Here is a 15,568-nt window from a genome sequence, read left to right on the forward strand (position 1 = left end):
TATTTTAAGTTAAACAATTTACAATGATGCTTTGAATTTATAAAATGAACACGCACAGGCTCTATACAACTGACATTGTTGTATTACTATAGCCAATTGAACAGTTAACAGTTACCAAACTATAGCTTTGAGTTTAACAAAACAAAACAAAACAAAACAAAAAAACCACAAAAAAATTATTGTTATGCTCACAATAATGAAAATGCATTGCAACACACATACTAATCTGCTTACAGCAGTGGGGTCTTACTGGTTGTTTTCTTATTAGACTAGAAACTCACAAGAAAATGACTTTGGCACATGATATCATGTAAACATATCGAAACATCAAAAGCAATAAACTTGCTACCAAATTGTGTATATTAATGATATAAAATTAATACAATAAAGTGTGTGGAAAGATTACGCATTCAAAAATTGCTGAAGGAGGTTTATAAATTTTGGATTAAAGACTATTTAAGCCAAAGCAGCAACATACCTTGCAGGCTCATGTATGTTATAGCCTATTTAAAAGGTTAAAGTCACCCGATTTTACTTAATGTTAAGAAAACCACATGTATTAAAAACAGTTTGCTGAAAAAATAAATCAAATATTAAACCTTAGAACATGTTACCCAATGGCATTAAGAGATCAAAATCAGAAAAATGTAGTGAGATTATGGTAGAGAATATATTTCTAAGTACAAATGGAAGTTTGATGGCTGTAATTGTAATATATAAAAAAACAGTAGTAACCTGGCGTATTTCTCCAAACAGACTGGATGAAACAAACTTACAAGCACTGCGGATAACATTCACTAGTAACCATTATCAAATTATTGTGATGGGCATATTTTACACTGCCATTATAAATTCCTCTTGAAGTCCATAGATCAATGTTTCACAGCAGGTTCCTTACTAATATATGCAGGTCCCTTGGAGTCCCGATGATTAGCTTTGCAAAGTGCAGAAGAAGAGACCAGCAGTCTTGTTCCTCTGCTGATGCTCCGACTTTCAGTCACATGACCAACATTGCTTTACAGATATGCAGCAGATAGAGTGGAGTCAGAGATATCACACAAAGCTGGATTAGCAGGGGCACACAGCTACAGATTTAATTGGGGCTTATATATTAGGAAGAAGTTTTTTCTTTTTTAAACTGCATAACCCTTGTTAGTTGGTCCTAAACACAGACTTAGAAATAGCTGACTATTGAATATGGGGACTCTGTCTATTCCTAATGTCAGCCATACTAAAGGAAACAACATGTTAGGTTTCTAGCAGTAGCTTATTCCATACCCAAATGGCTATAAATATGCAGGCTTGACTGCTTCAAGCATTAAAGGGATTCTATCAATAAAATGACATTTTTTTTTGTCCCTAACACGTAGGAATAGCCTTAAGAAAGGCTATTCTTCTCCTACCTTTAGATGTCTTCTCTTTGCCGCAGTTTGGTAGAAATATCAGTTTTCTTCGGTATGCAAATGAATTATCTTGCAGCACTGGGGGCGGTCCCCAGTGCTCAAACAGCATTCCCTCCAAAAAAATGGCCACAGGCATGTGCAGTTGGCTCTGCCCGAGGCCCGATGGCAGATCCTACTGCGCATGTGTAGAAGTTTGTGACCCCCCAGCGCTGGAAGACGACGCGGAGAGAGACCGCTCCAGAAGAAGATAGAGGCGGCGCTGGAGATTTCTCTCGGAGCATTGGGGATGCCCCCAGTGCTGTGAGAGAACTCATTTGCATACTGAAGAAAACCAGGATTTCTATCTAATGGTAGGAGAAGAATAGACTTTAAGGCTATTCCTATGTGTTAAGGACAAAAAAAAAATGTCATTTTAATGATAGAATCCCTTTAATTTTCATGAGGTGAGCCAGCTTTCAAATGAATGAGCATTCACAGCTAAATTATGTTTATATTTATGTTCGTGTCCAGACAAAGCAGGAATGGGAAAACCACATGTTCATCCACCAAAAGAATGAGGCTCTCTCAACATTGACCAATTTGGGATATGTAACTTTCGGAGTGTAACTTAGTTCTCCAGATCCACACTTAATATTCAGTTAGGAAGCAAAGCCCATCAATAGTCATTTGCCTTAAAAAAAAAAAAAAAAAAAAAAAAATACCATTCCCCCTTTTTCCTCACAAACATCAGCCCAAACCACTGAAAGTACTTAAAATAGGCACTGCATTAAAAAGTCTGGAAAAGAATTAAGACAGAAAAAACCTTCTTGCAATTATAACTGGTCTATATAAGACAACTAAGACATGTGCTGACCTAGTTAAAAATATGACACCAATAAGAAATGATGTTTGCTGTACAAAAGAGTATAAGGACGTACAAAAAAAAAAAAAAAAGAAAAAAAAAAGAGATGCACTCAAGACTGGCAATGAAGGCTATAGTCCCCCAAATAAGGAATCAATCAATTTTTTCCATTTTAAATCACAGACATTATTCCTCAATTATTATATGTTTTTTTTTTTGTTTTGTTTTTTTGTTTTCTTAAGAAAAAGAGGAAAGGGCTTAAGAAAGTACTATACAGTATTGTCTTATTTAGAGAAGGGAATTTCCCTATACAATAGATTTTTTTGTTCTGTAGATTAGTTTGGATGATGGATGATGATTAATGCTTTTAAAAACAAAAAAAAAATTACCTTACCTCAACATAACTGAAAGCACATACAGTCAAAGCTCAAATAAATACAAAACATCTTCCAGCAGCAACTCTATACTTTAGATATTATTTCAAGAAAATAAAATGACTTCTACAATGTAAAAGTGTTTCAGATGTTCAAATCTGCAAACATTTACCGCACCTTCCAAAAAAACTGTTGCACTGCTTCTGTCTTGTACTGGTTCTTGTTCAAGTTGAGGTACCCCACTCAGATCAAAAGAAACAAACATTGCACATACATTTTTACATATTTTGCATTGAAATATAGAAATGGGGCAATACAAGCGACCTGTGTCCAGGTTATTTCACACACACGGCAAGTTATGATGTCCCAACGCCATTTATCTTTTCAAGTGTATACCTCCATTCCTGCATGTTTCAAAGTAGGCAGTTTTGCATTTTTTTCTTCTTGGAGAACCTAGGCCTATGTGCAATATTTAAATACTTTTCATACCAAGATCACAGAATTGTAGAAGGCCCTGGTTTTCTTTTCTCAACAGCTATCTCTCATATCCATTGTACGTCTGAACTCCAAGTCCAGATGGAATACTGAGGTATATAAATCAGCAGAATGTTTACCATATACATCTGCAAAGCATTCATAATCGATGTCCATGAAATGATGGTCTCCCCCCCCACCCCCACCCTTTAGCCCAAGACTTAAGACTTCTACTGTTGTAGATTGAGTGAAAATTTCCATTGCTGCGATAAAGAAGGACTGCAAGCCTCTACTGTTAGACCACCATTTTTGGCATTCCGACTGTCCAGGCAAAAGTTGCTTCCAACGTGCCTCAATTTAGAGTTGTTTTCAATTTGCTCCCATTTCTAAAACAAAACAAACATAAAAAGTGTAAGAAACTACTACAAGTAACTTCACCCATAAAGGACTACACATTTTGTATGCTTTAGAGAGGGTCTAGGGCACAGATTCATTGTTTTTGATGAGTACATGAGGACTTTCAAAATTTAAAACTAACATTTACCTGAGGTTTGCCACTAGAGTTGAAAAAATAAAGTGAAATGGATAATCTGTTTAGACGAACTGGTAAAAGTTTTCATAACACATGTTGTTTCCAATGAGTAGTTTTATTAAGAATAATTTCACATCTATGCACAGGTCTCTCTCATTCGACTCCCACAGCAGACCCGAATGACAAAGAGCTGGACCGCTAAAACAGTGGTTACCCGTGAACACTGGCGGTCCTCATAAACTATAATGAGGTCAGCAATTTTTATACCCAAAAAAAGAACCCAGCACAGATGTGAACTTAGCCTTTATTGGAGATTTTGCAAGAATTTGTACACTAAATAGAATAGAAAAACCTATAATTGTTGAAAGGATCTCAAACAGGTCATACATAGAGATGAGCGAGTAGTGTTCGATCGAGTAGGTGTTCGAAATACTCGAATACTTATGGATCCCTAATTATGCTCTGACCCTATATATATATTTTTTTGAACATGCACAGCCACATGACGTTTCTTCCCCCTGACGAAGCCAGTTAGTGGCGAAACGCACGTCGGGGCGCGTTTATTACATGGAGGTCCCCTCATAGGTAATTATCTTATACTATGTTATTTTTCGGTGTATATGCACTAAGTAATTATGGATATTATATATATCCCTACATGCTTACAATGAGAGTGTTTGACATTTGCCTATATATGCTGTTACTCAAATTGGGCCTCCATTGTTTGTATGGTTGTACCACCCCATTTGTTATTTTGTTCTTTACATATGTTTTACGTGTATTTAAATAAAGTTTGATAGATATTTTTGCTAAAAACATTTTGGTGGCAGTGCGCTTTTTTAGCATAGTGTTTCATTCTTGTGGCTCTGCCATTTGTTTGCCCTATACTTAGTTGTGTGTTCGAAATACTCGTACTCGATCGAACACTACTAGCTGTTTGAAGTTTAAGGTTCGATGCAGAACCAGCGTTGCTTGGCAGAATGCTATACATCCCCGCGTCTTCTTCTGGGTGGAATTCACTCTGCCTAGGCATCCGGCCTAGGCAGAGTGAATTCCACCCGGAAGAGGACGTGGGGACCCTGCGCCGGGAGAAGACTTCAAGGGGAATCCAGCCCGACCGTCACTCGTGGACTTGGTAAGTATGATTTTATCGAATGTTGTCTACCCCTGAAACGAGCATTTTCCCCCATAGACTATAATGAGGTTCGAAATCCGTTCGAACAGTCGAACAGTGTGCGGCTGTTCGAATCGGATTTCGAACCTCGGACACTTTAGTGTTCGCTCATCTTTAGTCATACACAAGAAATTTATCTGTAGATCCTTTGGCAGAGCCAGGTAAAGTTGGTGAAATCTGCAGAGAATCTAATGTCTTTGGTACTCATAAAATTAACAGCAGATCCTTTCAAATAAACTGAATTGTCATTGTTCCACTGAAAAATCTCATGTGCATGGCTGGCGTGTGTACACTGCTCAAGAAAAAATAAAGGGAACACTTAAGCAACACAATTTAACTCTAAACACGAATTGACAATCAATTTCACATGGCATTGTGCAAATGGAATAGACAACAGATGGAAATTATTGGCAATTATCGAGACACAGGACGGTTCTGCAGTTGGGGACCACAGACCACATCTCAGTACCAATACTGTCTGGCTGATGTTTTGGTCACTTTTGAATGTTGATTGTGCTTTCACATTCGTGGTAGCATGAGATGGACTCTACAACCCACATAAGTGGCTCAGGTAGTGCAGCTCATCCAGGATGGCACATCAATGCCAGCTGTGGCAAGAAGGTTTGCTGTGTCTGTCAGTATAGTGTCCAGAGGCTGGAGGCGCTACAAGGAGACAGGCCAGTACACCAGGAGATGTGGAGGGGGCCATAGGAGGGTAACAAACCAGCAGCAGAACTGCAACCTCTGCTTTTGTGCAAAGAGGAACAGGAGGAGAACTGCCAGAGCCCTGCAATATGACCCCCAGCTGACCACAAATGTGCATGTGTCTGCACAAATGCTTAGAAATCGACTCTATGAGGATAATACGAGTACCCCACATCCACAGATGGGGGTTGTGCTCACAGCCCAACACCGTGCAGGACGCTTGGCATTTTCCACAGAACACCAGGATTGGCAACTTCGTTACTGGCGCCCTGTGCTCTTCACTGGTGAAAGCAAGTTCACACTGAGCACGTGACAGAGTCTGGAGACACCGTAGAGAGTGGTCTGCTGTCTGCAACATCCTTTAGCATTACTGGTTTGGCAGTGGGTCAGTGAGGGTTGGGGTCAGTGTGGTGTGGGGTTGCATTTCTTTGAGGGCCACACAGCCCTCCATGTGCTCGCCAGAGGTAGCCTGATTGCCATTAGGTACCAAGATGAGATCCTCAGACCCCTTGTGAGACCATATGCTGGTATGGATGGCCCTGGTTTCCTCCTAATGCAGCACAATGCCAGGCCTCATGTGGCTGGAGTGTGTCAGCAGTTTCTGCAAGATGAAGGCACTGAAGCTATGGACTGGCCCACCCATTCCCCAGACCTGAATCTGATGGAGCGAGACATGATGTGCCAGATGTGCTCAATCTACCAACGTCACGTTGCACCACAGACTGTCCAGGAGTTGTCAGATGCTTTAGTCTAGGTCTGGGAGGAGATCCCTCAGGAGACCATCCACAACCTCATCAGGAGCATGCCCAGGCATTGTAGGGAGGGCATACTGGCATGTGGAGGCCTCACACTCTACTAAGCCTCTACTAAGCCTTAAGGACATTACATCAAAGTTGGATAAGCCTGTAGTGTGTTTTTCCACTTTAATTCTGGGGGAGACTCCAAATCCAGGCCTCCATTGGTTAATAAATTTGATTTCCATTGATGATTTTTGTGTGATTTTGTTGTCATCACATTCAACTTTGAATGAGAATGTTTCATTCATTCAGATCTAGGATGTGTTATTTGAGTGTTCCCTTTATTTTTCACAACTGCGTATACAGCCTTCTGTTTCATTCTACAATACGGGAGTTTTATTAGACTGGAGTTTCATATACTATTCTTAATTCTCTGGCTTGTGCAAGATGCATCTGAATTATTAAAGGAATTCTATCATTAAAACTGCATTTTTTTCTCGCTAACACACAGGAATAGCCTTAAGAAAGGCTATTCTTCTCCTACATTTAGATGTGTTCTCCGCGCCGCTGTTCGGTAGAAATCCTGGTTTTCTTCAGTATGCAAAGGAGTTCTCTCGCAGCACTGGGGGCGGTTCTCAGTGCTGCGAGAGAACTCTCCAGCGACTGCCTCTTCTTCCTCTGGAATGCCCTCTCCGCGTCGTGTTCTTCTGGTGGCTTCTTCTGGCTTTAAATGGGAAGCATGCGCAGTCAGCTCTGCATGCCCGTGGTCATTTTCTTGTGACCGCTTACACGAGTGTACTGTGAGTGCTGGGAACCGCCCCCAGTGCTGCAAGAAAACTCATTTGAACACCGATGAAAACTGGGATATCTACGGAACGGTGGCATGGAGAAGACATCTAAAGGTAGGAGAAGAATAGCCTTTCTAAAGGATATTCCTACTGGATGGGTTAGTAAATTCCCTAGACTGTAGTCCTAGAGTTGTAGGCAGCTGGGAACAGATGATCAGTGAAAGTGTCAAGTGTCTGCCCCTACCAAACTGATATTGATTACTTATTCTAAGGAAGATAATCAATATCAAAAACCTAAGAGCCAAAACACCTGATCTAGTATCAATTTAGCTGTGGAAACCAAATATTGCCTACATATCAAATTAAGGTTATGTTCTCACGGCGGAAAGTGAAGAGGAATTCCTCTTCATTTTCTGCCACCAGCATTTTCGCCATGGTCTAGCCGCAACAGGATGCCGTGCATTAGCATTCAGTCGTGGGATCCCGCTGCCAATTAGACGCAGATGAATGGGCCTAATCTGTAGGGAGTCCTGAGCCACAGACTCTGAGGCAAGATCAAGCAAGACTCTTCTTTGTTTCCGTGTCTTGCTGCAATCCCCGCCTCCTATTGAAAACAATGGAAGCCGTATTCCGGGGGCAAAATCCGTGGCAAATTACTCCATGTGAACACAGCCTAAGCATTCTGTATAGGTTTTTACTCTGTAGGCACACTTGTGTTTTCAGAAATAAATCTTTTGTACAAATATTGGGCTCTTACTTGTCTACTGTCATTTTCTCTGCATCCCTGAAGTTTTATAAGTGAACCTGGGGCTCTTTCCACAACAGTAAGGCAAAGATCCATGTGTTTGACCGATTTGTCCTTTGTTAACGCCCATTCCTGAAATTAAAAGGAAAAATTAAAATTATATATATGTATCATACTATATTCTTCCTAGACCAATTTTGCCTTGGATTCTGTTCACATTTCTGTTTGTGTCCATATCAGAAGTTGAAATCAGAATTAAACTGCTATTCCTACAGAAGTTTTGAATATGTGTTACAGTACAAACATACAGTGGCATATGTTGGCCATTAACTTCCAGTGTATAAAAATATACAGGAGAATAAACTACATAATGGCCAATGGAGGCCAACTATGTATATAGCAAGTGGGTGTAAAGGATAACCACTTTTGCAGTCATAGTTCTTGTGCAGTTCACAAAACACTACTGGCTAAATTAACCACCCTCATATCTGTTGCTTTTGATTCAGTATCTATTAAATTGTACTTCAGTTCTACCGTTGTCCTACTTTTAAATATGCAATTAATGTGGCTAAAAAAGGTGGATTATAATTCACGGATTCACAGGCATATGCATTAATCTCCCCTTTGCCAACCCATAAGTTCCCAGATATGTGCAGTTGCGATTAATCTGGAGGCATGCATAGTAGCGGCCTCCTCCACATGTATTCAGTGTCTAATTCCCCTGGCATTTGCATTAGGAAGCCTATTGGCACTTAGAAGATTAGTTTGCCACACATAAATGCGAATGTGCAAACTGATGCAAGCAAAAAAGAGTGATCTAGAGAAAAGGTAAGTATGATGATGACACAGGCACCATATTAGCTTCACCATAGGAGAAAAGGTCTCTGGAATGCATAGCTTGTTGATAGATAGACATGTCTAACATACCAATGTAGGAGAGTCAAAAAATTTAAGTCTTGGATTAATTCTGGTTTACCACACCACCAAATATTGTCATGTGGGTATTTAATAGGAGCAATAAATATGTTCTATTCGTACTGTGTTAGGCAAAGGTGGCACAGCTGTGCTTATATGTTTAGCCTTTCCTTTGTATGGGGATTTGTATATATCCTGTGCAATAATCATGGCTCTCCGTTGCAGCTGCGAAGACTACAGCACAGACTATAGGAGTCTAGTAAGTGCAGCAGGGCTGTTCTAACACATTGGTGGGCCCAGTGCAAAGGTTTCATGAGTGCCCCACCCCTTTCATCACCACCTGCTATTATACCCATCTGAAATCTGCCAAAATCTGGGATTTTACATGGTGACATTCATTGGGTGACAATGTGTTATGTGACTGATGGAACTTTCCGTCCGTCAGAAATTTTTTATACGTTCATATCTAGTAATAATCATTAATGCTGTTTTAGCGTGTAACGGATATAGTCGGTATATTTTACTCTATAAGGATCAGGAATGGACAGGACATGGACAGTGGAAAAATGTTAAGTTTATTGATGAGTGTGTAGGTGTTGTGTGTTTGGTGTAACTCTTCTGGCGCTGCGACCTCGACAGTGGTAAACATCTGGTTCACAGTGTCAAAAAGCTTCTTGGTTATGTTCAGAGGGGTATTAAATAAGAATACCCCTGTGATTAGGCTCAGAGGGGTATTACATTATCTAATATATATATATCACAATCACAGAGGAAAAGTACAGTATGCTCTCTGGTTGATAGGAGAGGGGATAACATGGAAAGAAGTCCATGCTACCCCCTCCCCCCTTGTACTATCAGGGGGATGTACTTTAAGTGTTGTCTTTAAACAGTATTATATTTAGTCAACTTTCTGATGACTTGTTACAATTTTTCGTCCCTTACACTAGGCTGTAAGGCCCGCCTTTCTAACAGTGGAGAGATAACAAAACTAATGGCACCAATATCACAAGCACATACCGGGAAAGCTGGCAGTGCGCTGAATTCAGTGCATAGTCAGCTTTCTAGCAGTATATAGCACCACATATTTCTGAGGACATGAAAGGTCCTCTTGAAGTGGGAATTTATTAAATGGTTTCATATTGAAATATTGAAAGAGAGTGCATGCAGAATTTGACGCTTGTACCTTGTATTTTGAAGTGAATGCAAAATATTAAGCTATTTGCCATTTTATACTCACTTGGTTGCCTCCAGCATTATGGCATTCATAAACACCAACAACTCCATCTGCAAAATGGCCAAGTGTATCAAGGCAGTTTGTACCTTGCTGCAAAGCTCCAAATGCGATATCTTGATGGTCAGGAACTCTAGAACAGAATGCATGTCAGGAGCTTATTAGTACATGTCTAAACAAACAAGAATCTACTGAAGCCTCAATATAAGAGAATTGCATTAAGTACCAAACGCTACCACAATCTCAGCACAAGGACCAATTAGCACAAGCTTCCTCATGGCCTGCCTTCAGCTTGTAGCCTGTGCTCCAAAGACAAAGATGCAAGTAAAGGCTACGTTCACATCTGTACCGGAGACCACCAGTAACAGGCAAAGAGAAATGTCCTGCACGGAAGACATTTCTCTCTACCAATTGCAGTATAAAAACAGTGTACATCTGACAAACCCTATTATAGTCTATGAGGTTCACGGGGTCCACTTTTTAGCAGTCCGGCTCTCTATTGTTTGGGTCCACTGGTGGACCCAAAAAACAGAGATACAGGCACAGATGTGAACCTATGATAAGAGCTGAAAGACAGCATTGCTTTATCATTCTATTATGGCTAGATTAAGAGCTAATGGCCTTTTGTTTTCCCTTTACATATAAGGATACAGCCTGGATAAGTGTTATCGCTGCTATCTGCGGTGACAACTGAGCCCCTTGCTGCTGCACTCAGGACATCACTTGCAGAAGAAGGCTTCAGATATAGTGATCAGTATTTAATAAGTTGCACTTTTCGCAGATGACCTTAAACTAGTCAAAATCTGTTGTTCTACCTTTGTCCACACTGAATAATTTGTCCTTCCCTGAGAACTGTAATTTGCAGTTGGTATCTTCATTTAACTATCTGGGAATCCAGGGATGGTTAGGAATTGAAATCTCTCAATGTATAACCTTTATTGTCAAGATTCTTACAAAACGTTTATGATTGCTCTATAGGGCCTCTCACAATAATTGGCTGCACCAATTTAGTGACAATGATATTGATTCTGCAACTTTACAGTGTACACAATGTCCATATATCGATTTACCCTAAACCATTCCTAAGACTAAAGGGGTTGTCCGAGATCCAGGCAAAAAGGATACTGGTGACCTCTCCACATGATGGACCATCTTTATTAGATCAGTTGGGGTTCTACTCCAGGAACCTACACTAACCAGCAGTAGATGTGGTTCTTGAGAACTGCAGCTCTGGTCCCATTGAAATAGGAGCAGAACTGAAAAAGCTGATCAGTGCAGAGTCCAGATGTTGGACCCAACTGATCCTATGGATAGGTCATCAGTATCCATTATACCTGTGTCTCAAAACAACTTCTTTAAAAGGAATTTGTAAAGACTTGTAAAGGAGCGTTCACACTACCGTCTGTGTCCCGACAGGTAGTGTCCGCTCAAAATCTGGCACAGACATTAGGAGCGGATACTAGCTGTGTCCGTGACACCTGTCATTTATTTAAATGGACATCGGGTGCGTTCTTTTGCACTCCGTGCCCTTCCTTCACTGTCCGCATGTAAAGATGTCCGACTTTTCAAGCGGACAGAAAAACATGTCGGACACAGACGGTAGTGTGAACGCCCCCTAAGGAGGAAATTATACCGAGGGTATTATATTGTATTGGGACACTAAGGAGGCAATACACTACGTAGGATCCACAGAGGTGGCATTATAATTTAGTGGAATAATAATGGTATAAGTTTGTCTAATTGGTGGAGATAGGGGAGCCACTTATGAAACCTTTGCACAGGGCCCATTAATGTGTTAAAACGGTCTTGATATAACTTCCTGTCTGAAGAGCAGGGCATTTCACATTTTAAAAATTGTAATTTTTTTTTTTTTATATATTTCCACCAAATTTCCAGAAATAAATGCAAAAAATATTGATCAAAGTTTACCAATAACGTAAAGTGCAGCAATTTTTTTTATTTTGCCTTCAAAACCCCCTTAACCCCCATTACTATTTAATAATAGTAATAATAAACTTTATTTATATAGCATCAACATATTCCGCAGCTTTTTATATATTTTAATATATTTTTCTGTCCACAGAGACATACAGGGGCTTAATGTTTGTATAACAAATTGTACTTTGGTACCATTAACAATCGTAAATGGCACCATCTAATATTCCGCACAATGTACTTAGAAGTCAGAAAAAAACTAGAATGGAGTAGAACTGGAGAAAAACAGTGATCGAGAGACTTTATTACAGGCTTTGTTTTTAAGACTTTCACTGTGCAGCCAAAACGACACTTGTCACTTGTATTCGTTTGTCAATATGATTCCAGGGCTACCAAATAAACAGGTTTTTTTTTTTTTTTTTTTTTTTTTTTTTTTTTTTACATGTTAAAGGGATCCTATCACTGGATTCCCTTTTTTTTTTTCTAACTAACATGCAGGAATAGTTTTAAGAAAGTCTATTCTTCTCCGCGCCGCTGTTCAGTAGAAAACCGAGGTTCTCTTTGTTATGCAAATTAGTTGTCTCGCAGCACTGAGGGCTGTCCACAGCGCTCAAACAGCACTAAGAGCGTCCCCAATGCTGCGAGAAAAATCTCCAGCGATGCCCTCTCCCTGTGTCTTCTTCTGTCCTGGGTTTCAATCTTCTAGGCATGCACAGTTGGCTCTGCCATCGGGCCTCAGGCTGAGCAGACTGTGCATGCCCATGACCACAAGAAAATGGCCACTTACACAGATTACTGTGTAAGCGGCCATTTTCTTGTGGCCATAGGAAGAGCCGACGGCGCATGCCTAGAAGAAGATAGAGGCGTCGCTGGAGATTTCTCTCGCAGCATTGGGGACCGCCCCCACTGCTATGAGAGAACTCATTTGCATACCGAGGAAAACCGGGATATCTAACGAACGACAGCAAGGAGAAGACATTCCTAAATGCATTGCTTTGTTTGGCCGCTATCTTAATTTATTCACTTCATTGTTTACACTCCGTTTCTATGGCTCTTGGGATTACCTGCTCATTTGTCAAGTGATGTAGCTGCCTGCTCTCAGGGGGGAGGGAGGGGCTGGGAGCAGCTCTGAGCTGTTTGGGTCTTTTAAGTAGTGGAGCTTCTCAGATAGGGGAGGTGAGAGCTCCGGGATTTCTGAGCTCTTATCAGCGGCTGCCATCTTTAAGACCAGACATCTACTGTAATGAAACGGCAGATGTCAGGAAGGAGCTTCAGTGTAGGGGCATGACAAACAAGTCCAGGCGCCGCAGGCTTTCTTCTAACTTGCCTGCGCCGCCTGTACCCCTCTATCTGTAGCCTTTCTCTGCTTCGCACAGACGGGACACAGACGCACAGCCACTGCATTCGGACTATAAGACGCACCCCCATTTTCCTCCCAAAAAAGTGCGTCTTATAGTCCGAAAAATATTGGACATGGACCTGCAATTCTTATATTGTAATCTAAGCAACATCCAATCAAACTTCAGTGGCGTAACTAACAAAGACTGGGCCCCCCAGCAAGCTTTTGATTTGGGCCACCCCCCCATGGCATAGCACCCCTTTCCTGACCCCCATATAGTAAAACACCCCATTTACACACACACACACACACACTATAATGCCCCACCATTGCCCCTGCACACACAGCATTATGCCCCAGAGTGGTCCCTGCACGCACTAATATGCCCCATAGAGGCCCCTGCTCGCACTAATATGCCCCACAGAGGACCCTGCACACATTATGCCCATAGTGGACCAACCATGAACAATTATTATAGTCCGGGGTCTTTTAAGATCCCAGAGGGTAATGATCGAAAGCCCAGGGGAGGTGACAAACAAAAAAAACCCCAAAAAAACTGTTATTTACCTGTCCCTGGCACACTCCCCACTAATTTTGGCCCTCTTGTTGGACTAGACATCAGGTGAGATAGGCCGGCATCATGACGCATTCCCTCACTTCCCCATGTTCGCCGGTCATTATACTCTGGGGTCTGAAAAGACCCCAGAGTATAATGACAGTGTTTGTTGGGGTTTGCGAGCCCGCGGCCTCACTTACCGATCCCCGCTCCTGCTCACGACTGCCTCCACTTATGCACAAGTGGAAGTGCAGGCAGCCGTGAGCAGGAGCGGAGATCAGGAAGTAAATCAGGTCCATTACCTGCTGGGGTTACTCCAGCAGGTAATGACCTATTAAAAACAGAACAAAAAACAAACATCAAGTGCCCGCCGGGTTCGCTAATGTCTCGGGCTACCACAGCTACCCCAGTATTTATGCCACTGATAACTGCATTGCAGTCTATGGGAGATCGCTACATAACTATTTAGGCTGGTCTATGCAAAGACAGGCTCTGGAAACCTTTAGTAGTCAAGGATGCAGGGCGGCTCTGCACAGCCTGATTAGTAATAGGGGTAGGTGGGCCAAAATTTTAATTTGGGGGGCTTGCAAAGAAGCAAGACAGTGACCCCAAACATACAGCCAATGTCATTAGGAACTATCTCCAGCATAAAGAACAAGGAATCCTGGATGATACAGCCACCACTGTGTGACCTCTGACCACTGTACAATACATCACAGACCTTGAAGCTATGGGGTTGCTCTGATGAGAGGCCATCATCTTTAAAGACCTGGCATCCATTGTAATAGTAAACCGAATGTCAGAAAGGGGTTAAAACATTATCAAATCTTCTAGCTACACTTGCACAAAGTCAAGGTTTTTGCAATGCGATGTGTAGATTGAAACATTAACTGTAGAAGGCAGAAAACTAGGTGAGGAACAGCCAAACTCTGCTACAATGGTGGGGTGAGGGTGTGGAGGAGAATAACATGTCATAGATCATACACCATGGGAAGACTGAGCACAACAAGACATGTGGTAGCAACTCTACATCAGTAAATCAGTAAGGTCTCTCTCAGGCAAAGATTTTGAAAACGACTGGGTTTGAAGATAAAGAAGCACCAAGAAACAAGCACCCCAGTGGACCATTGGAGCAGTGGCCGGCAAAGAAAAAATGGAGCAGATGAATGACACATCATGCTTGCTTCCCCTTGAAACTGGGACATTTCCATCAGTGTCATCGGTTTAAAACTGGCAGAAACAACTGGGACCCAGGTACATCCATCTGTTACTGAGGTAAGTGAGGCCAGAAGTGGTCTTCATGGAAGAATTGTGGTCAAAAAGCTAGATCCTTCATCATGCAAAACCTTTAGGTAGGCATCTGCTTGACTCTAACTGTATTCTGTAGCAGGACAGCGACCCCAAACATACAGCCAATGTCATTAAGAACCATCTACAGCATAAAGAAGATGGAGTCTTTCATGATACTGCCCCCACTGAACTGTGATCTCAGCATTGAGTTTGACTGGGATTACATGAAAAGACCATGATTTCAGCAAGCCTACATCCATAGAAGCTCTACAGTTAGATTTCCAAAATGCAAAGCAGTATCAATTCTTCTAGTTAAACTTGCACACAGTTTTTGAAGGAAAAGGGTTGCCACACCAAATATAGATTTTAGGTCTTGATTTCTCTTTTGTTGATTCACTTAGCATTTTGTTGGTTGTCAAAAATAAACTATTAACAGAACTATTTTTGAATGCATTCTTACTTTGCAGCATTTTTCCACACCTGTCTAAAACGCATGTATAAAAAAAATATTGTATTACATTATATATAC

At 41.2% G+C, this 15,568-nt stretch overlaps 1 protein-coding gene across 1 annotated transcript in view; it reads right to left on the reverse strand.

The window, feature by feature from the left end:
• Nucleotides 1–2,893: 2,893 nt before the first annotated feature.
• The window catches only part of GALNT2 (polypeptide N-acetylgalactosaminyltransferase 2), a 111,298-nt gene continuing 98,623 nt past the window's right edge, over nucleotides 2,894–15,568 (reverse strand). Inside the window, exons 14-16 of the mRNA XM_075267778.1 lie at nucleotides 9,926–10,052; nucleotides 7,786–7,905; nucleotides 2,894–3,478 (exon numbers count right to left, since the gene is read on the reverse strand). Coding sequence (XP_075123879.1) covers nucleotides 3,323–3,478; nucleotides 7,786–7,905; nucleotides 9,926–10,052 — 403 coding nt within the window. The 3' untranslated portion in view covers nucleotides 2,894–3,322. The remainder of the gene's footprint in view (nucleotides 3,479–7,785; nucleotides 7,906–9,925; nucleotides 10,053–15,568) is intronic.

The sequence above is a fragment of the Leptodactylus fuscus genome, chromosome 3, assembly GCF_031893055.1.
Source record: "Leptodactylus fuscus isolate aLepFus1 chromosome 3, aLepFus1.hap2, whole genome shotgun sequence".
NCBI classification, from domain to species: Eukaryota; Metazoa; Chordata; class Amphibia; order Anura; family Leptodactylidae; genus Leptodactylus; species Leptodactylus fuscus.